Source organism: Schistocerca piceifrons, chromosome 5 (assembly GCF_021461385.2).
Source record: "Schistocerca piceifrons isolate TAMUIC-IGC-003096 chromosome 5, iqSchPice1.1, whole genome shotgun sequence".
Taxonomy (NCBI): domain Eukaryota; kingdom Metazoa; phylum Arthropoda; class Insecta; order Orthoptera; family Acrididae; genus Schistocerca; species Schistocerca piceifrons.
Window position 1 is genome coordinate 479841024 of NC_060142.1, and position 22209 is coordinate 479863232.

Genomic DNA, 22209 nt, shown 5'->3' on the forward strand with positions numbered 1-22209 from the left:
ATATCACATAGCAACCGCTGTTGTCGCACCAGCAACAACGGGAGCCACATGCCCGAGACGCCGCCAGGTCTTCAGAACCACAGGTCATTCCAGTGCCTCTTACTTCTGGTGATGATGCTCCCGCAAGCGTGCTGTGCAAAAACGGTGATACTACTCTCATGACCAGGCCAAATGTAAACGGTGACACCACCTCCATGAGCAGATCATATGCCTCACGTACTACTCCATGTGAGCCCCATAAAAAGATTAACATTGTAGGCGACGGTACTATACACAGAATTAATACTACCCCCTGGCCCCATTGCCTCACCCTCACGAACCAAAGGCGGTCAAGGTCGCAATCGAGGAACTGATACGCGAGGGCACCACCAGGCCATCATACAGTGTGTGGACTTCATCAATTACTATGAGAATGAAAAAAAAGATAAAACGTGGCACCTGTGTGTGGACTATAGACATTTGAATTCGTGCCCCATCACTGAGAGTTTCCCCGTGACCAATATTCAGGACGTCTCCCAGGAACTGGCTGGTGCGTGATTGACTGCAAAAAGCGCTTATTCGTAGATCCCAAAGACGGCAATAATTACACCTTTTGGCCTATTTGAATTCCTCTTTATGCCCTTCGGACTAAAGAACACAGCCCAGACTTGGCGACATTTCATTGATGGTTGTCTTCTTTTTTTTTTTTTTTTTTTTTTTTTTTTTTTTTTTTTTTTTTTTTTTTTTTTTTTTTTAGCAACCACACGCTTCTGCTGTTGTTACTTGGAGACTGTAATTATCTTCTCACAAACAATTCAAGATCATGAGAAATACCTTCAAGTGGTATTCGACAAAGCAGCAGAGCATGGTGTTGTGGTCAACAAGGACAAATGCCAATTCTGGCAAAAATCTATTACATTCGTAGGCCACCTCGTAGACACTTAAGAGCATCCGCCCCACCCCGAAAAAGATAGATCAAATCCATAACCTACCATCCCCAACGGACTATCAAGAGATGCGCCATTTTTAAGGGGGTAATTAATTTTTACCAACAAAACCTTCCCCATGCCACAGAAACACTTCTGCCACTCACAGAGTCATTCCACAGCAAGAACACGCCAGCCAAACGTAAGTTCACTTGGACTCCTTATATGCAAGCAGCTTTTGAGAACATCAAAACTGAGCTCACTCAGAACACCACCCTGACACTCCCATCGCCTGATGCCCACGTGGTTATATCAGCCGATGCCAGCGACTGGACGATTGGGATGGTGCTACAACAGGAAGTCCCTGGTGTAACACAACCCCTACGGTTTTTCTCATGGAACCTTAGCAACTCCCAAAAAATGTGGTCAACCTTCGACTGTGAGCTTTTAGCAATATACAAGGTGTTTCGGTACTCCCGAGATGACATTGAGGGCAAACCGCTTACTATCTACACAGACCACCGCCCTCTGACTGACACTAGGAAAAACCCGCCAGCCAATACCTCCCCTCGATGATTCTGCCACCTGGACTTGATTTCACAAAATACTATGAATGCCCGCTACGTACAGGGAGCAGGAAACATGGTGGATGACTGCCTCTCTCAACTCTCCGCCAAATCCACACATCTTGACTTCGACCAACTAGCTCAGGCACAAGCAATGACACCAACCTTCAAAACCTGCTATCTGGACACATAATTGGCCTCCAGCTCAAGCAGCGCACCATCGCAGGCACAACCAAACTAGTTTGGAGTGACATATCCCATGGTAGGCAATGACCAGTCATCCCACAGAACTCCAGGAAGATACTTCCAGAATGAGATTTTCACTCTGCAGCGGAGTGTGCACTGATATGAAACTTCCTGGCAGATTAAAACTGTGTGCCGGACCGAAACTCGAACTCGGGACCTTTGCCTTTCGCGGGAGAGTGCTCTACCAACTGAGCTACCCAAGCACGACTCACACCCTGCCCTCACAGCTTTACTTCTGCCAGTACCTCGTCACCTACCTTCCAAACTTTACAGAAGGTTCGCAGGAGAGCTTCTGTAAAGTTTGGAAGGTAGGAGACGAGGTACTGGCAGAAGTAAAGCTGTGAGGGCGGGGCGTGAGTCGTGCTTGGGTAGCTCAGTTGGTAGAGCACTCTCCCGCGAAAGGCAAAGGTCCCGAGTTCGAGTCTCGGTCCGGCACACAGTTTTAATCTGCCAGGAAGTTTCACTCCAGGAAGACAGTTTTCAACTCCCTCCACAACTTGTCTCACCCCGGAGTACACCCGACACGGAAACTCGTAAAGGAACATTTCGTTTGGACTAACATTAAACAGGACTCTGCTGCGTGGATGACAGCCTGCATCCAACACCAACAGGCCAAGACAGATCATCAAGACCAACTGCCCTTTGGGAAATTCCCCATCCTGAAGGGCCGTTTCCAACATGTCCACATAGACCTGGTGGGGCCACTCCCAGATTCAATCAGATACAAGTACATCCTGTCAGATATAGACGGGACAACTCAATGGGTGGAGGCCACACCTCTGACTGACATCTCGGCTGACATCATCGCCCGAGCTTTCATTGCACTATGGATTGCACGCTTTCGGCTGTCCAGAGTCTCTGACAACTGACCAGGGTAAGTAGTTCGAGTCGGCCCTGTTCTCCAGACTCTGCCCCCTTTGTGGGAGCTACCCGTTCCACACGACAGTATACTATTCTCAATCCAATGGACTTGTGGAACGATGGCACTGCACCCTCAAGACAGCACTCATATGCCATGACCAGGAGTGGACAGAGGCCCTCCCCTGGGTGCCGCTGGGCATATGAGCTGCCTACAAAGAAGATCTGGATGCCACACTGGCAGAGGTGCTCTACAGGGAACTGTTCACCCTTCCAACAGATTTAGTATCACAAACCACTGACCCCGTGGACGTCAACCTGCTGGACCTAGTAACATGTGTCAGGGACAACATCCATCACATCTGCGTCCCTCCACCATCCCACCACGCCAAACTGACCATCTTTGTGAACAAGGACCTGCAATTGTGTACACACAAAATGTTCAAGACTGACGCCATCAAACCCGCCCTCCACCCTGCATACAGTGGTCCGTACAAGGTGTTGAAACAAGGGCCGAACACTTTTGATATCTTGCAAGCTGGAAAAATGACAACAGTGTCACTCAACTGCCTAAAAGAGGCATGGACTAAAGCGGACACACCTGGTGTCAACCTTCAACCAGCCCCAGCTCCAGGCCCCTCAAGCCAATTTACAGTCAGCCTAGATATATCCATAACACTGCAAGACTCACTACTCATGGTTAGGGCCAAATCTGACAACAGACAGCCAGGCTACAGCACGGTCTTGAGGTCATTGGAGCACTCAATACCCCTTCTACTTATGATCGACACAGCAAGTCAGAAATCCACTCTTTCTTCAGGCGGCTACCTCCTCTTGTCAGCCCCACAGCACCTCATGACGACTGACATCCTGGACACCACTGCTGATGGACCAACAGCCTCACCAAGACCGGATGATACACCACCAGCACCCCATCAGCACTGCCACTGATGTCACAGGCATGCCGCCCATGCACCTGGCAGACTATGATATGTCTGCCCTTGCCCTCGCCGGTGGGACAACACGACTTATACCAGTCACCGTACTCCACACTTGTGGGGCGTCTCTTTGGGGATGTAGAACCAATGGCTCACCCCTCCCCCCCCCCCCTCCCCCCAATAACATTGCTGCCCTGCCGCAGCACGAACTGTATCTTTGCCAGATCAGTTTTCTGTTTTATGCGCTCTATGCTACACACATTGTGTATATGCTGCAAGAATAAAAGTATTCATAGTAAGTGACAGGAATGTGAGTGATTATTTATCATCGTAATTACCATGCCCGCTCCTCACTACTAACAACAGCATTAGCAATCTAGTGATTTATGTGAAAGCTCAGAGGTGCCAGATTCAGGGGCTGGCTGTGCAGTTGACAACCACCACCATTCAAACAAGCCAAAATACACTCCTGGAAATTGAAATAAGAACACTGTGAATTCATTGTCCCAGGAAGGGGAAACTTTATTGACACATTCCTGGGGTCAGATACATCACATGATCACACTGACAGAACCACAGGCACATAGACACAGGCAACAGAGCATGCACAATGTCGGCACTAGTACAGTGTATATCCACCTTTCGCAGCAATGCAGGCTGCTATTCTCCCATGGAGACGATCGTAGAGATGCTGGATGTAGTCCTGTGGAACGGCTTGCCATGCCATTTCCACCTGGCGCCTCAGTTGGACCAGCGTTCGTGCTGGACGTGCAGACCGCGTGAGACGACGCTTCATCCAGTCCCAAACATGCTCAATGGGGGACAGATCCGGAGATCTTGCTGGCCAGGGTAGTTGACTTACACCTTCTACAGCACGTTGGGTGGCACGGGATACATGCGGACGTGCATTGTCCTGTTGGAACAGCAAGTTCCCTTGCCGGTCTAGGAATGGTAGAACGATGGGTTCGATGACGGTTTGGATGTACCGTGCACTATTCAGTGTCCCCTCGACGATCACCAGTGGTGTACGGCCAGTGTAGGAGATCGCTCCCCACACCATGATGCCGGGTGTTGGCCCTGTGTGCCTCGGTCGTATGCAGTCCTGATTGTGGCGCTCACCTGCACGGCGCAAAACACGCATACGACCATCATTGGCACCAAGGCAGAAGCGACTCTCATCGCTGAAGACGACACGTCTCCATTCGTCCCTCCATTCACGCCTGTCGCGACACCACTGGAAGCGGGCTGCACGATGTTGGGGCGTGAGCGGAAGACGGCCTAACGGTGTGCGGGACCGTAGCCCAGCTTCATGGAGACGGTTGCGAATGGTCCTCGCCGATACCCCAGGAGCAACAGTGTCCCTAATTTGCTGGGAAGTGGCGGTGCGGTCCCCTACGGCACTGCGTAGGATCCTACGGTCTTGGCGTGCATCCGTGCGTCGCTGCGGTCCGGTCCCAGGTCGACAGGCACGTGCACCTTCCGCCGACCACTGGCGACAACATCGATGTACTGTGGAGACCTCACGCCCCACGTGTTGAGCAATTCGGCGGTACATCCACCCGGCCTCCCGCATGCCCACTATACGCCCTCGCTCAAAGTCCGTCAACTGCACATACGGTTCACGTCCACGCTGTAGCGGCATGCTACCAGTGTTAAAGGCTGCGATGGAGCTCCGTATGCCACGGCAAACTGGCTGACACTGACGGCGGCGGTGCACAAATGCTGCGCAGCTAGCGCCATTCGACGGCCAACACCGCGGTTCCTGGTGTGTCCGTTGTGCCGTGCGTGTGATCATTGCTTGTACAGCCCTCTCGCAGTGTCCGGAGCAAGTATGGTGGGTCTGACACACCGGTGTCAATGTGTTCTTTTTTCCATTTCCAGGAGTGTATTTCTCTATTGTTGCTCCTAGTAGCCAATTAAATTTATTACTTTTGAGTCAGACGTGATGCAATTTGGTGCACTATATTTTACGTCATATTTTTGACAAGGTAATAGGTTTTTTACTCTTCTGAATACACTAAGACAAAAAAAGACACACTATGAAGAAATTACCCTTACGGGATGGAAAAATCATGGATATGATGTACATGTACAGAGAAAAATTAGATGATTTATTCAAAAGAGGCAAGCTGTTCTTCGTCTTAACACTGGTTGATAGAGTTGTTGGATGTCCCTGACACCACCGCAAATGGGCTTGTTGGCACACAGAGGTCAGTGCAAGGGGCGTCTTGAGCTCCAGCCCCCTTTCTTTAAGCTGACTATTAATGGTCCTTGTGCGCACTGAAGCACCAGTTGCATGTTGGATCTATGATAATAATGGAACTGGGGCTCTTGAGTGCCCCTCTGATTATTGCTTGGTCCTCCCATTCTGTTGTCACTGTAGGTTGACTGCTTCTGTCTTGACATTCTGTTCGGCCATGGTTCATCCATTCCTGCCACCACCACGAAATAGTGGTATCGATCCTAATCAAACATCAAGTTATTTGCTAGTTGCTCCAAACAGCTTCTTTGAGTACAACTGCACACCTCTTTTAACTGCCTACGTCTGTGTGTATATTGTTCATTCGCCTGTCTGTGAGGCATAGTTATTAGTAGACCGCGGATTTTAGGCAAAAACCTATTTTGTTCCTGAGTTCCTATTTGCATAAAAATGTGTACTTATGCGTTTCGTGACTATTTACACTTAATAGCGTTAATTCTATAGGACCTAAAAAAGCCTATTTCGACGTTAGTGCCTATTTTTGCCTATTTCAGCTTTAATATCCAAAAAAGTGCCTATTTCATCATATAAGACAGTGGCTCCAAGTTTTTCCACACTATACGACAGATGGAAAAAAAAATATTTTCTTCCCAGCGTGCAGCAAGGTGGCTAGTTGATATGCGCTCATGCTCCGTATTTGCCTAATACTTCGGTCTTTTTTTCTTTTTTTACATCACTATCCCTGTTTATACCAAATACTCTTTATAGGTGTTTTATTATTCATATGTAAAAAGTAGATCACGGATCTTTAGGTTAAAACCTATTTTTTTTTTCCTAAGCTCCAATTTGTATATATGTTGGTACTTTTGCGTTTTATGACTAACTAAACTGAATACCGTTAGTTCTATAGGACCTAAAATTGCGTATTTCGACGTTGACGCATAATTTTGCCTATTTCGGCATCAAAATCCTAAAAAGTACCTATTTCGTTAATCTGACATATAGAGTTCTTGTGTTTTCAAAAATTAGAAAAACGAAGAAAACTTAGGGCTTTACGTCTCGTTGAAGGCGAAGGTCGTTAGAGACTGTTTACAATTCCTTTGCTTGCCTTACTACCAACAGCACTCGGCACGGTTGAATGGTCATCCATCCAAGTACACGCCGAGCGCGACAGTGCTTAACTTCGGTGAGCGAATGGGAACTGGTCAAAGATTTGAGTTACACATTAGAATCGAACGTGGGAGTACTAAATGTTATATTTTAAGATATTTCGTTCGTAGGATTCTGGCCAGATATGTATTTTCGCAAAGAAACGGTTTCATAGGCCTCAAGCTGAGCACGGGTTAAAAAAGAACAATGTCAATCGTAGACGCCCTCTATAGCTAAATTACTGCCCTTTGTGCATTTTCTCGCTGCTGTCTACAGGCAGTCCTATCAAACTACTCTGTTTCGTGAAAGGTATTATACGTGAAGTTTCCGGTTCGAAAAATAATTTGCCAGTAGTGAGATGTTTTCATCTGAAGCACCGGTAGATTCCATTCGCTTGTTCAGAAGGGGCGGCCATCTGTCAGGTGTCATATGTCCAGCAACGAGTACTCTACACCCCCTATCGTTCCCATGCACCGCAGTAAAAGGAAAAAAAGACAGGTCATCATTCACTTTTTCCCAGCGAAAACAAATCGGTACATTGTGTAGCGACTGACGAGTTAAGTGTTACTGACGTTCTATGTGCAAAATAAATTCTAGTTTCTGTGTGAGAATACTACGCCATGCCGAAAACTACTTCAAAGTCTACTCATACAAGGCAGTGGCTGCAAGATTTTCTGCATTATACAACAGATGGGAAAATTATTTTCTGCCAGGCATGCAACAAGGAGGTTAGTTAATGTTTTTCTTAGACTTCTTATTTTCCTGTCACTTAGGATTCTTTTTTATTGCTATCCTTTAGTAATACAAAATACTCTTTATATGCGATTCTAAACTTCATTTCCCTTTTCTCTTGTATTAGGTTTCGAGTGTTAAGAAATCTTCACTTAACTCAGCATGCAGATGGAATCGCACATAAAGCTAATGTTGAACGAAAGTCAAAATTGAAGCAAACTCTTTTAACCAATAAATCTGGTGACTCCGAAAAAAAAAAACAAGTTCTGCAGTGATTTGTGTCATGTACTTGAGGCAGCAAACATCCTCTTTCGGAAACTAGAAAACCCTATTTTCAGAGGTTCTCTTGAGAAGTACTGCCATCAGTGTATTCCTGCAGAGTCAACTTTACGTAAGAATTATGAGGATTCAGCTTACAATGCTGCATTGCACAGAATCCGAGAAGATGTTGGAGAATCATGTATATGGATTTCTGTGGATGAAACTACTGACAGTCTTTGCCGTTACATTTTAAACCTGGTTATTGGTAAGCTAGATCCAGATGCTCCATCCAGGGCTCATTTGATTTACTCAAAACAGCTTGCAAAAACTAACCAGCAAAAAATAGCACAGTTTGTGAACAATGGGCTTAAGGTGCTAGCCACACCCAAACGGAGTGGATGAGAATAAGGTGCTTCTGGCCATATATGCTGCCGTATATATGATCGCAGCGTTTCAACTATTACAAGTATTCTACCCATTGATGCTGCACGTAACTTGTGTAGTGCATGGTATCAACCGCATAGCAGAGCAAGTAAGGCTACAATTTCCTAAAGTAAATAAAGTAATATCTATGGTGAAGAAAATTTTTGTTAAGGCACCATCAAGAATACAGGCATTCAAAGAACAGCTTCCAGATATCCCATTGCCGCCAGAGCCAGTTGTCACCCGCTGGGGCACGTGGCTGATAGCAGCAGAATACTATAATACGCATCTCTCAGCTGTCCAGAAGGTGGTTGAAATATACTGGATGATGCTGCATCCGTAACTGCAGCAATGGAGTTACTGAAAGATTCTTCTTTAAAACAGGACTTATCTTACATTGGGGCCCACTACACATTTATGGCAAGAATAATTTCACAGTTAGAAGGCTCAGGGAGACCTATTTACGACAATATATCTTTGCTTGAAGAAGTCAAAATGAAAATTAATGAAGTGCCAGGTGAAATAGGGGAAAAAGTACGGGCAAAAATGCAAACGGTTTTGCAGAACAACACTGGCCTGAAGGAGTTGTGTGCAGCTGCCGACATGCTTAGTGGAAAATCCAGCACTCCTGATTCCAGCATTCCTGTCCAACATGTGCCGAAAATAAAGTACGCCCCTGTCACGTCTGTTGATGTAGAACGTACTCTTTCAGCGTATAAATTGTTTCTGACTGACAAGCGCCACAGTTTTTCACTAGAAAACCTAGAAAAGATTTTGGTTATTTATTGTGAAGCCAACTATGGTCAGAATATGTGAAACTACGAATGTATTAATTAAACCATTGCCACATCATTTTTACGGAGATCTTTATCTTGCAGGAACTCAAAAATATTTGGAGTTATGTTAAACATTAATGTTGTAGATTGCTGTGCTCTGTAACTGTATAAATATTCATTCTCCTGGTTTTAATGACTAATAAGATGTTCATACTGTCAACACTGTGTATTTTAATTTATTTTTATTTTCTCTGCATCATTTTTATTAGAGCCTATTTTAGGTTTTATATAGCCTAAATGAACTACCGAAGGAGCCTATTTTAGGTGCCCAAAACACACTTTTTTACGACTTAAAAAACCGTGGTCTAGTTATTAGGCAACTGAGGGCACGGAATGAAATTCGCAGACTTTGTCCTGGTATAGGATTTAAAATGGAAAGTTTTAAAGCACTACACAGAACATAAATGTCCATAGTCAAATGTTTAAACTATATGCAGTATTTATACAAGTTGTGGCCAGTATTTGAATACACTGATCGCGTTGCTTTTACCCATCACCATTTCCAACACAGATCACAAACTGGGACACAGGCGGAACTTCACGAGATGACTAGGCCCACATTCACACAGCGATTCACCATCTTGCGTAATGCCCCATTTCTTGGGGCTGTCCATGGGTCTTATAATGCCTGGGCACAGTATGTTTAATGACTTCCACGCACATCATCCTTCCTCATGACCAGGCAGCAATTCTTCAACTTTGATACATTCCGGATGATCAGTATACCTCTGTTTCCAGAGTTCAGTCCTGGCATTTCATGTGCCTTACTGAAATGGAGCACTTCCTGGACTCAGGCAAACTGATGTTCATGAAGGGGATTGGCTGAGATGTTACAAATATTTTGCCACTCTTCTATCAGGCAGGGCTATGTCTGTAATTCAGTACAATTTCTGTGTACATGTTTGTTTTGAACAACCTGTTGATTAGCCTGCAGATTTCATTCAGGGCAATATTGGTATGAGATTTGTACCATGCATAACTACCATATTCTGCAGCAGAGTGCTACAGCTCTTGTCCTTACATCTGAGGATGGGCACCCCAGGCCCCTGCCAGATCCATCCACTGTACACAGCAGACTTATCTAATGAAACCTTTGCCTTGATGTTGTTACAATATACTTTGAAGGTTAGAGAGCAGTATAAGGTAACAGATAAGCTGGAGTCCTATGTTCCAACTATACTCCTTTCTTGTTTCACAAGATAGCTTCCCTGGGGCATCTTTGTTCTTAGTTTTCACTGGATTTGGGTGGAGATGATTTTCCTCATAATAGTGAAAGTTTTCATAGCATTAGTGAGGTTTCATTCCACAGTCTCTAAGTTTTTACTCAGAAGTCGGCAGGACCATGTCGGAGCTTACAAGGGCTCAACAGTGAGGTTATCAGCAATGACCAAGTCCTCTGCATTGAGACAAGTCTCTGTATGAGGTGCAAGGGGATGGTTATTGGGATATACATTAAACACCACTGGTGCTAGAACATGGACTTGTGAAAGACCATTTTTCTGTATTTTTCATCTTCTCTGCTGGCCTTTAAATTCGGCAAAGAAAGGTCAGTCGTGCAGTAGGGTGGCAATAATTTTTGTGAGCTAGAAGTCCATAGTAAGATGGTAGAGCGCCATTAAAACTTTCTGATGATGTACAGTGCCATATACAGGAGAGATCAACAGAAGCTACCCCAATATCACCACATTGAAACCCATCTTCTTTGTGCTGTGTCAGGTCAAGAATCTGTGTACAGCAGCTCTTTACTGGTCAGAATCCTGCCTGCTCCGGAATCAGACAAGGTTCAGCAACTGGTATTATATGACTCGGCATTCTTTGAAAAATTTTATACAGATGACACAGGAGTAAGATGAATGTGGGTCTGTTTTTAGCATGTTTCAATATTGCACACATTTACTCTTCTTCCAGATTTTAAGGATTTGACACAGTTCCAGACAATTACTGAAAAGCTGCAGGGTCCATTGTCTGTAACATTTCTGAAGTGGTGAATGTTCTCAATACAGATATTGTCTAATCCTGCTGGCTTACCTGTACTTACTTATTCTCACTGCATCTTCCAGTTCTTCTGTACTGAAGGAATTGGAGGGACAGTGTGTTTCTTCTTTGGTATTTATTTGAAACTTTGGCGGTCATTTTCAATTATTTGTTTTGCCATTTATTTGGAGATGAAAAGTTCTAGCTGTAATGTTCCTGACTAGGGGGCCTTTTTGTGTGGTCATTATACAAACATCTCAGTAGATTCCAGGCTTCTCTGATGTTTTTTGCCATGTCTAATTCTTCCATCAACTTAACCCAATGTTTTCTTTTTATTTCACTTATGTGCTGGATTAGCTGGTAACCAGCCTAGCTTGTGCTGTCACTGAAAGGCAGTCCTCCAAAGACTAATAGATATTCTGGGGTCTGAACCCTGTACATGGCATCGACCTCCTGGTAATCAAATTGTATTTCATAACGGGGCTCAAGGACATAAATCAGAATGTAGTTGTAGTGATCAATTGGAAGGAGGGGATATCTGAAAAATTGCTGTCCTTATGTATTCACAAAAGCTAGAAGGGCTTGCTAGTAGCTTAAAATTTATTAAATGATTATAAAGTAGTTCCTTACTGATTGAGACTAATGGCAAAACGGATGGATCTTCTTTAGGAGTTACAAATATTGGGTGACTGAAGTAATTGTTGAGTTGCATAACTCCCTCAAATCAAACAAAGGTGTGGTCAAGTGTCATGATATTGTGGGCCTCAACATCACCAAACTTAACCAAGAACAGGCAGCACAGAGGATAGCTGATGTGGAGCAGAGGATGTGAAGGAATAATAGAGAAATCGAGGAGACTGCCATCTTCATTGTGACCTTCAATTCTCCAACGCAGTCATCCTCCATTGCTTGCGACAATATGGGCATACCATCGCAAGCCAGCACCCAGCATCTTGCTAGAAATAATTATGTATCTTGGAGAAATCATCTGAAGATGAACCTGAGAAGGTTCAAAAACCAGTTCATGGAATAAAACATAATTATTAAAAAAATTTATTGGCTGCACTTTTATTTTTACGTTCAATTAACAGTCACGGGTTCTAAAATATCCATAATGGACAAGCATAATCTGGTATTGTTCTTGTTATATACAGTCTGTTAAAAGAAAAGTGCCTAATATTTTGAGAGATGATAGTAACCATCATGACAAGGAAAAGAAGCCAATTTTATGGGCTCTAAAGTGCATACCTTAAGAAGTATGAGCACTTGTTCAATAAAAGACGTGTTTCACAGTAGCAATTATCCAAATGCTCATAGCTCTTAAGACATTTTAGAGCGCATGTTTTGATGATTTTTAAAATCTCTCGAAATATTTGACACTTTTTTAACAACTTGTATAAATGATCTTCCTCCATATATCCAAGAGCATAAATAGTTCTGTTTTCTGACAATGCATATATTATAATCAAGTCTAATGGAGTAACTTCAACGCTTTTGAAAATGAAGATAACATTATTCTTGAAAATTAATAACTAATTCTCTGCAAATGGACTGTCACTAAATTTAGATGAAACATGATACATGCAATTCCATACTGTTACAGTTCATCTTAGCTCAAACTTTTGCATTACAGATTATATCAGATTTTGGAGATGAAAATGTGTGAAAGTTGAACTGCTTGTCCTATTTCCATTCACTATGTCTTATGGCACCATATTATGGGGTACGTCGTCACTGATGAAAAATCTGATTATTGCACAGAAGTGTGTGATAAGGATAATGTGTGATGTGAACTTCAGAACATCTTGTAGACAGCTCTTTAAACAGTAAAGGAAGCAGACAACAGCCTCCCTTATTGTCAACAATATATTCCCATTCAAAAACAGTAACATTCATCAACACTAGAAAAGAAGTGGTTTGCATCACCCATCACTCAGCCTTGGTGTGGCACAGAAAAGAGCAAGATATTCAGCCACAAAAATCTTTTGTCAACTACCCAATGATAGAAAGAACTCGATGGATAATAAAATTAACTTCATACACAAATTGAAATCATACCTGCTTGACAGCAATGTGTGTGTGTGTGTGTGTGTGTGTGTGTGCGCGCGCGCGCGCGCGCGCGCACCACCACTGCTTACAATGGTCAAAGTGGAGATAATATAGAACTCAGACTGACTATAACATGAAAAGCATTTTTGAGAAAGAGGAATTTGTAAACATTTAATATATATTAAGTGTTACAAAGTCTTTTCTGAAGCTTTTTTGTATGGAATCGCGTGCGCGCCCACACACACACACACACACACACACACACACACACACACTCTCTCTCTCTCTCTCTCTCTCTCTGTTATCGATCCCATATTTAACTGAATATCAGAGAAACTGAGACAGCTTTTTGTTGACACTTACAGTACGGTGCCCGTACACCATACGGACGCGGCCGCCCTGACGTTGGCGACGGCACCCGTATATACCGTACGGGCGAGCCTTTATTTGGCTCCATAAGCGCGTCTCCGAAGCAGTTTCGTCAACTAATATGGACGTATTTCGTTCTTTTTCCGCAAGAGGCAAGCACGTATCGGCTATCTCATCCTGGGAGCGCCTGTGAGCACTGCAAAGTCGAAGTTACCTGCAGTTCATTCACAAGTGTTTACGATTGTGAAAATATCGAGCAGCGAGTTGGCGGAGGCAGAGATCTTAGATATTCTTTGTGGAGATGAAGGATCTGAAGTTGATGATTCTGACAAAGAGGATTCGTACTCTCCAGACGAAAGTACAAGTGACGATTCAGGTATGTGTATGTCTCAATTGTTCATAAAGTGAAGAGCCCGTTTGCCCGAAAAACTTTTGAATGGTGGTAAAAGGTGTTTTTCCATTTGTTTATAGTGTCAACTGTCAACAGTTTTATTTTATGTAAAGAGAACACTAGGTAGAATGTATTCCTAGTAGACTTTATTCACAGAGTGGGGAAGAAATTGTCTGAGAAGGGCGGAAATATTTTTCAGCAACAAGCCGCTTCATCCTCACAAATTGAGAGGACATTTGCAAGGCACTTTCCAGAGAAGGTCCCACCCACTGCAAACAAGGTGAATACTACTAGGTATTGCAAAGTATGTTCAGACAGGGGGAGGAAAGAGACGGGTAAGCGCATCAGGAAGGAAGTAGATGGTGGTGCAAGGACTGTGGCATTGGTCTTTGCATCCCACAGTGTTTCCAGGATTTTCACACGAAGGCTAACTACATCTGAACTATTAAAATACTCTAGTTTACAGGTACCGGCATGGCATTACTCAAGAGAGAGATCATGTAAAACGTTTTTATCCACAATATTTTTGTTTTCTTTTTTAATTATAACACCCATTTGTATTTTATATTGTAAAATAAACTCACTATCATGTAAAGCTCTTAGTTTTTCCTTTTAAATGATACAAGAACCATATTCCTATCATTTTCCTGTTCTTTGCAATCTAATTTCAAACATTCATTAAATATGCCAGTTCACAGCCAAGTGCCGGGTGTAAAGAGGGCAGTGTTGAAAGTGTTAACATTCATACGCGTACATATAATGAATGCACCTCCATACCACAGACAACCAGACTCACTATCAGATCAACAGATGTCAGAAGCATGAACAAATGCTACAATCTCTCAATCAACATTGATGCTTTAGGTTCTTCTGGTTCCAGTGCCTCAAACGGATTTCTGTATGATAAAATCCAAAATTTTATATACTGTAAAGCATTCAGAAACCAACAATACATTTTGCTATATAGTAAGTGAATTGACATATCTGAGGATTTATGCCAAGCAGAGGAGGATAAAAGTCTGCTGCAGTGTGCTACCACCAGGTGGCACAGATGTAAACTTGTAGTCGATTGGTAGGGGCTAGCTGTGCATGCTGTGAACCATGCACATTGTTCATCAGATCTGTATGTATATCACCCATAAGGCAATTAAGTCACGCCAGCAGTGCATGCACACGAGCTCCTTAAAATGTGAACGACTGCAGATGTGCTTGTGGCTACTCAAAGAAAAACAACAAATAAATCTGCAAGGTGTCAAAAGTGAGAGTGCTCATAAGTTCTTGGGCTCTTACAAAGCAGCCACCACTGCTTACAATGCACAAAGTGGAGAGAATATAGAACTCAGACTGACTATAACATGAAAAGCATTTTTAAGAAAGAGTAATTTGTAAACATTTAATATATATTAAGTGTTACAAGGTATTTTCTGAAGCTTTTTTGTATGGAATCTAATCTTGTACAGAAGTGAAACTTCAGACAAGAAGAGAATAGAAGCTTTTGAAATGTGGCATTACAAAAGAATGTTGAAGGTTAGATTTAACTAATGCGGAGATATTGAATCAAACTGGGGGAAAAACAAATTTATGGCATAACTTGATAAGTGAATGGCTGATAGGACATCTTGTAGCACGAAAAAATTGAGATGGAGAGGCTGGCATGGAGAGCTGCTTCAAACTAGCCTTTGAACTGAAAACCATAATAATACACTGGTTTTACACTGAACCAGCCACTTACTGATGTGTTCATTTATTTCAAATATTCTTTTAACACCCGCATAAAACACACACTTCAACTGCATATTCAGATAATCAAATTAATCTAAATAACCACAAGTCTACAGCAGAACAGCAATGTAATTAAGACAATACTGGAGCACATAAATATCAGCATTTCCGCATGTATGACATAGTATGCGTATGTACTGTCTAGCATCCACTATAATTAGAACTTAGTCATGCATTATATAGTAACAAATAGAGCTGCAGGCAAGCAGATATTGCAATGCACTGCAAAACACTACAATGATACCGAGTGAAACCTCAAGTTAGGGGACCAAAATAAACATTGACTTTACAATCATCCTACAGTATTTAGCAAATACCATGGAAAACTAAATCTGAATGGCCACAGGGGATTTGAAGCACAGTCCTCTCAAATTAGTGTCCAGTGTCTAACTACAGTGCCATTTGGCTGGTTAAACAGCAAGAGGTGCCATCTGCAGGTTGCTTCATGTATTGTGTCAATCTAATTACATCTGAAGCAAAATCAAACTAAGGGGATGATCATTTATTCAGACAAGTCAATATTGCATCATCTTTTATTTATTTCATAAATTTGTTTTGCAGTTCCCTGTGGACATTTGAATAGCAGGAAAAATGGAAGAGCCAGTTTAAAACAGTGGAAAATTCAGGGTGGAATGTAACAATATTATGAAAAGGATAGTTGCTGCTCATCATATGCCAAATCGGAGACAGGCACAAAAGACTGTTGGAAAGTGATCTGTCGGCCAATAAGGCCTTCATAAAAAATAAACACACACACACACACACACACACACACACACACACACACACACACACGACCACAGTCTCTGGCAGCTGAAGCCAGAAGGACCAGTTCAATTTGATGGTCTACACAATATTGCATTTGAAATTATTGTGAAGAAAAGCAAAGTGGGTGTTTTATTTACTTTCTGCATCATGCTCTTTGATTATAATGGGGAACAAAAAATGTGTATGATGTATTATTCAAATATAAGTACAGTGGAGAAACAAAATAATTAGGTTTATAATTACAAAAATCAGGTCTCAATGCATTAATGAGTGATCCAGTGCAATATATTATTATATGTCACAAAAGTTTCATAAAAATGGACAGAAATCAGCAGCACAAGCATAGTTCTGTCCATCAGATAAGCATGAACAGTATTAACCACAACACACATTTATAACATGAAACATATTTCAGATAATGTACAGGTGTAGAAATAAAATTGTTTTGTTACGCAAACACAGATTGTCAAAAAATAAACAAATCTAAGGCCACAGTCACTTTTTAATTTATTTGCATGTAATTTAAAGTGAGCTAGAAAAAATACTGAAATTCAAACACAATTTTATGACCAGCAAATTTCACTGTCACAGAAATAAAATTACATCTGACATAACTTAATCGGCTCCTATAAAAAATTTTGCCTCATCAACTCTCAAACACAGGTACGATATCATTAAATTCCAACATACTGAATACCTAATCAAAAATTTATTTCCTTAACAGAATCAGTAACATAGTTATCAAGCCACAATAGTAATAGCTTTGAAAGACATAAGTAACACCAGCAAAAATACAACTAGGTTGCATACAATTAACAAAAGCTTGTAATTCTGTTGTTTAATCAAAGTAGTCTTCTATGTCAATGTCAGGATTAAGAAGATCCTCCCCATACACACTGACATCTAGCTGATTAAGTATTAAATTTTCACACATTTCTTCCAAGTCAGTTTCACCAATCAAGACTGCACCGTGTACCTTACCATCTTTTATTACCAACTTTATGTACTCATTTCCTTTCGTTACTCTTACCAAAAGTTCATAATCACTGTTCAGTTTCTGACCATTGAAAAGACCCAACAGAATCACTTTATAGCCAAAGAATTTTGTCACATGAGAAAATAGTTCAAAACAAAAATCTTGCATAATTTCCTCATTTGTTATTGAAGCTGCCATACATTTTCCAGCATAAGATCCCATTTGCCTAGCCTGTGTCCAGAGCCGCATCTGAAACCAGTGAAATGCATGGGGCCATGATGCTGTACAAACGTCTCCAGCAGCAAAAATATCCGGAACAGATGTTTCCATTTTCCAATCAACCTTTAAGCCACCGTCAGAAGCAAAGTCTATGTCTTTCAAATCTTTCACAAAAGAGGTATTTGGGATCACACCAGTCGCAGATACAATGAAGTCACAGCCATAGATAATTCCATTTGTCAGTTCAGCAAAGACTGGCCAATCACTTTCCTCTGAATTGTACTTCAAATGATACTCATCTGCTGTAAGAATTTGCTTTATTTCACAATTGTACTCTACAGTAACTTTTGAGTTCTCCAGCTGGCTTCCTGATATGTTGAAATTTAAATGCCAGTCTGGACCTAAAGCTGCACCCCTTTCATCAGTTAGTTTCATTTTTGACAATGTGTACTTCATCCTCTTCACTACTGACTTTTCTTGATTATTTTTGCCCTTTTTGTTTATCTCTTCTTGAAAGAATGCAGCAGCTCCCGGGTCAATAAATGGAGCTGATATATGATTGTCTCTTATGACCCAAATTTTTTCTAGACCTTTTATTTCATGTACTATTTCAGTTGCAATGCCACCATTTCCTACAACTAAAATTCGTCTCGAATTTTTTACACGTTTTTCAAACTGTTCAACTGATTCTGTGTCCCTGATACCAATCACATAAGGATTATTTTTATCTATTAGTTTTGGATATCCCCCAGAACAGATGCAAAGCTTCTTGTATTCTACAGTGCGTCCTTGCTTGGTGTGAACTCTGTGGGATTCAGCATCAACATCTACAACTATGTCTTCAATCACAGAGATAGAAGGGTATGTTTCTATGAGAGTGTGTACATCCCTTTCTTCAACTTCAAATTCTGTTAAAGTTTTGGTGAGTGCAGTTACATTTGCTGCTGCTTTAATCACAGGAGATGCAGTTATTAATAAGCACTTTTCTCCAGGAGAGTAAAAGGACAGGCTTTCTGCACATGAAACACCTGCTATTCCACCTCCAACTATCACATATGTTGGTTCCTCCATATCTTCCAGCTTTACCTTAAATTTTACAATTCAGAGCAATTAAATCTTCAAAGATGGGCTCAGACTGCATCAACACTTGTAGTAACGAGAGTAATCGTAAGTCCGTAGAGGTACATCAAATACTAAAAGCCCATAGTCTCTAGCTTTCTCAACTGCAACCAAGAGTTCCGCGTGGCGCTTTTGACACAAACCAGTTTTCCTGTAATGAGACAGTCTATAAGAACAAGGGAAAAATACACTACCTGTAGCATACAAATGAATCATTTCAGTACAATTGCCTTCTCTTTCCATTTCACACTGACTGAATTAAATACTATGAAGAATCTTCAAACATATATACATTGTAATTTTGACAATAATACAAATTATTTTTACATGCTAATTAGAATAATTCTGTAACTCCACTACAAGACAAATTTCTGTTACAGTCTACTTACAGGAGTGTACCACTATACATACTTATTTTCTGATCTCTACTTGTCATTTTTTCCATAATACTATGCATGAAAGTACTTCCTCATGCCCACATGATACCCTTGTGTAATACCCCTCTCCCCTGGAAGGAGATGACCAAAAAGCAATGTGTGGCTGTTCCTCTTTTTAAAAAAAATCATGTTTATTCTACATCTTCAGTACTTATAGGCTATATAGACAAACCTTGCTATTGTACTTAAATGCAGTTCAACCTGCTTTTACACACTACTTTGACAGCAGTCTTTACGATTTGTGGCCTCATTTGACATTCATCAGCTTTTAAAAGTCTGGGACAGAGAGAGACAAATGTGGGGAAAGGTTATGCCTACAATTTTACACTGAGCAAGTGTCTAACTACGCCAGCTCACTGTTTAATTAATATCCACGAACTTAAAACAGAATGACTTGTGTGGGAAGGTTCGATATGCCTAACAATGGAAAATCCAGACTGGAATATCGACAGTGTAGGAAAAGATAGATTGCTACTTACCATAAAGATAACACATTAAGTTGCAGACAGGCACAATTAAAATACATTTACACATAAGCGTTTGGCCACAGTTTTTGTCAGAAAAAGAAAGAGAAACACACACCATTCATTCACACAAGCAAGCACACCACATGCACACATGACCACCAACTCTGGCAGCTTGGACCAGAATGCAACTATCATGTGGAACGGAAACAGAAATCTGGAGAGTGCAGGGAAAAAGGAAGGGATAGCAGTGTATAGGTGAGGTGGGGGGTGGGAGAGGAGTGCACAGAGGGCACCCATTTCAGTAGATTTTTCACACATAGATGTTTGATGTGAATTAGGGAAGAGTGGTTACGGGGGACAAAAATAACAAATATTAGTGTCAAGTTCACTGTCACCAGAGGTGGTTAGGCAGAATAGTTATCATCATCTTAGACATTTTCCAGCTGCTGGCCAGGTCTGGTTGGAAAATAAGCCTCTCCATTGTCTTCTGTCTTGCCACCATCTCTCAATCTTCACCTTGGTCTTATGGACACATTCCTCCACTTCTTTCAGTCATCTGTCTCTTCGTCTCTTCTCTTCCAGTTTCATCTCATGTATCCCCCTGGGTATCCTCTTCTCCTCCATTCACTCAACATGCCCGTACCATCTCAGCCTTGATTTCTCTATCTCCTCCTGTAATGGTTCCACCTTCATTAACTCTCCGATCCTCTCATTTCTTAACCTGTCTATCTTCGCCACTCCAATACTGTTCCTCAAGAATTTCATCTCACTAGGTTGTACTTTGCTTTTCTCTCTTCCTTTCATAACTCAGCTATCTCATGCACATGTCAGGATTGGGACATAGTATGACTGGTATACAACCATTTTACTCAACATGGTAGAGAAGAAGTATGAAAATGGTTCGATGAAGCCCCTGCTAGGCACTTAAGTGTGAATTGCAAAGTAACCACGTAGATGTTGGTATGGGTACATCCTTGCTCCATATCAGACTTCAGACACACTTCCGAAATGCTTCTGGTTTTCTCCCCCACTTGTTTATTTCTCTGTCATATTTCCATCTTCTTGTATCAGGCTTCCTAGGTACTTTAAACTCTCCACTCTCCTCAATCGGTCCCCACCAATTGTTATTCCAGTTGTTCCTCTCTCCTTCATTCTTGTTGCAATAATCATCTAACTCTTACTTATACTAATTTTCATCCCATATTCTTGTACTGTTCATTCCCATACATCCTCCTCCTTATTCCACTAAATCATCAGATCATCTGCAAACAACATAGCTTTCATATTTCCTTCACCAATTACTTGTGCTACTGTACTTGTTATATCATCCATCACTACAACGAAGAATAATGGTGAAAGTGCACTTCCCGTTTCAAGCCATTCTTCTGTTCAATCCAAGCTGATCTCTCTCCTCCCACTTTCACACAGCTGACACCTCCATGGTACATTTCCCTTATCCTCCAAATAATCTGTTTTGCTACTCCTCTGTTCTCCATGGCTTTCCGTACTTAGCTTCTACGTACGCAGAATGGTAACAGCCTTAATTACAACTGACCAACAGGGGTGGGATAGGGTGCTGTGTAAAAAGTAAGTGGTGCAGAATGCATGGAGCAGTTAACTTGGTACATATGGTGCTTACAACGTGGAAAAAAAAAAGAAAAGAAACACGACTCGCACGGGGGTAAGACATGCCTAGAACCCACAAATGCAGAGATGGAAGTTTGTGACATTGCAAATTACAAAAATGATGTATTAGTGTCACATCCAAAGGCCTATGTGATCACTGGCTGTTTGGTGACAGTTCCAGTGACATTTCTGTCATCCCTATTGATGGGGTACGAGTGGGAATAGGGAGTCCTGAAAATAAGTAATTGAGTAACACCAGGTAATTAATGTATAGTAAAGCAAAATCCCCTTTCTTTGCACTGAAAATTAGGATACTTACTTTCATCTGGAGTTCTTAATATTGTAGCACCTCATATCCTTTACGCCTTCCATTTCAGGTAGGAATTAAGTTTCTTAAAATTTTTAATAAAATGTTAAGTACTAATTCCACAATTAATATCTGTCTGAGCTAACGTTAGCCATAGATAACGCAGTGTGCATATCACTGCCTACCTTCTTTTGTTTTTCCCCTTTCTGCAGAGGAAGACGAAAGCTATGAATGATTAGTCTCTAGTGATCTGTCTTTTTTAACAGTGTGTAGCGAGTGAGTGTGCAATGAGAATACTAATCTGCCACTAGGAAAAGCATATGAAATTTTTTTTTTTTTTTTTGGTGGTAGGTTCCTATGGAACCAAACTGCTAACATCATTGGTCCCTAGACTTACTATGCACTACTTAGTCTAACTTGCACTACAGACAACACACACTTCCATGCCTGAGGGAGGACTCGAAACTTACAGTGGGGGTGGAGCCATGCGAACTGTGGCAAGGCACCTCAGACCATGCGGTGAAAGGCATATGAAAATTAACACAGGACACTGTTGTAATAATCTATATAAGGAGCATTTCTAATGATTATAATAAGATAAGTTTTACATG

The 22209-nt window shown here is 41.7% G+C and overlaps 2 protein-coding genes across 4 annotated transcripts in view; both read right to left on the minus strand.

Moving 5' to 3' along the window:
- Positions 1 to 16710: 16710 nt before the first annotated feature.
- Positions 16711 to 18713, minus strand: LOC124797811 (pyridine nucleotide-disulfide oxidoreductase domain-containing protein 1). The gene has a single exon (XM_047260837.1). It carries the CDS (start codon positions 18711 to 18713, stop codon positions 17286 to 17288), a length of 1428 nt encoding a protein of 475 aa, XP_047116793.1. The 3' UTR covers positions 16711 to 17285.
- Positions 18714 to 18773: 60 nt separating this feature from the next.
- Positions 18774 to 22209, minus strand: part of LOC124797813 (28S ribosomal protein S18b, mitochondrial) — a 49369-nt gene continuing 45933 nt past the window's right edge. For all 3 annotated transcript variants that reach the window (XM_047260839.1, XM_047260840.1, XM_047260838.1), the window contains exon 5: positions 18774 to 18912. In XM_047260839.1, the coding sequence (XP_047116795.1) occupies positions 18783 to 18912 (130 nt within the window). In that variant the 3' untranslated portion in view covers positions 18774 to 18782. The remainder of the gene's footprint in view (positions 18913 to 22209) is intronic.

What these genes read in the sequence shown, in the direction of transcription:
- LOC124797811 (XM_047260837.1), bottom strand. Translation starts at nt 18,713, where the DNA reads ATGGAGGAACCAACATATGTGATAGTTGGAGGTGGAATAGCAGGTGTT.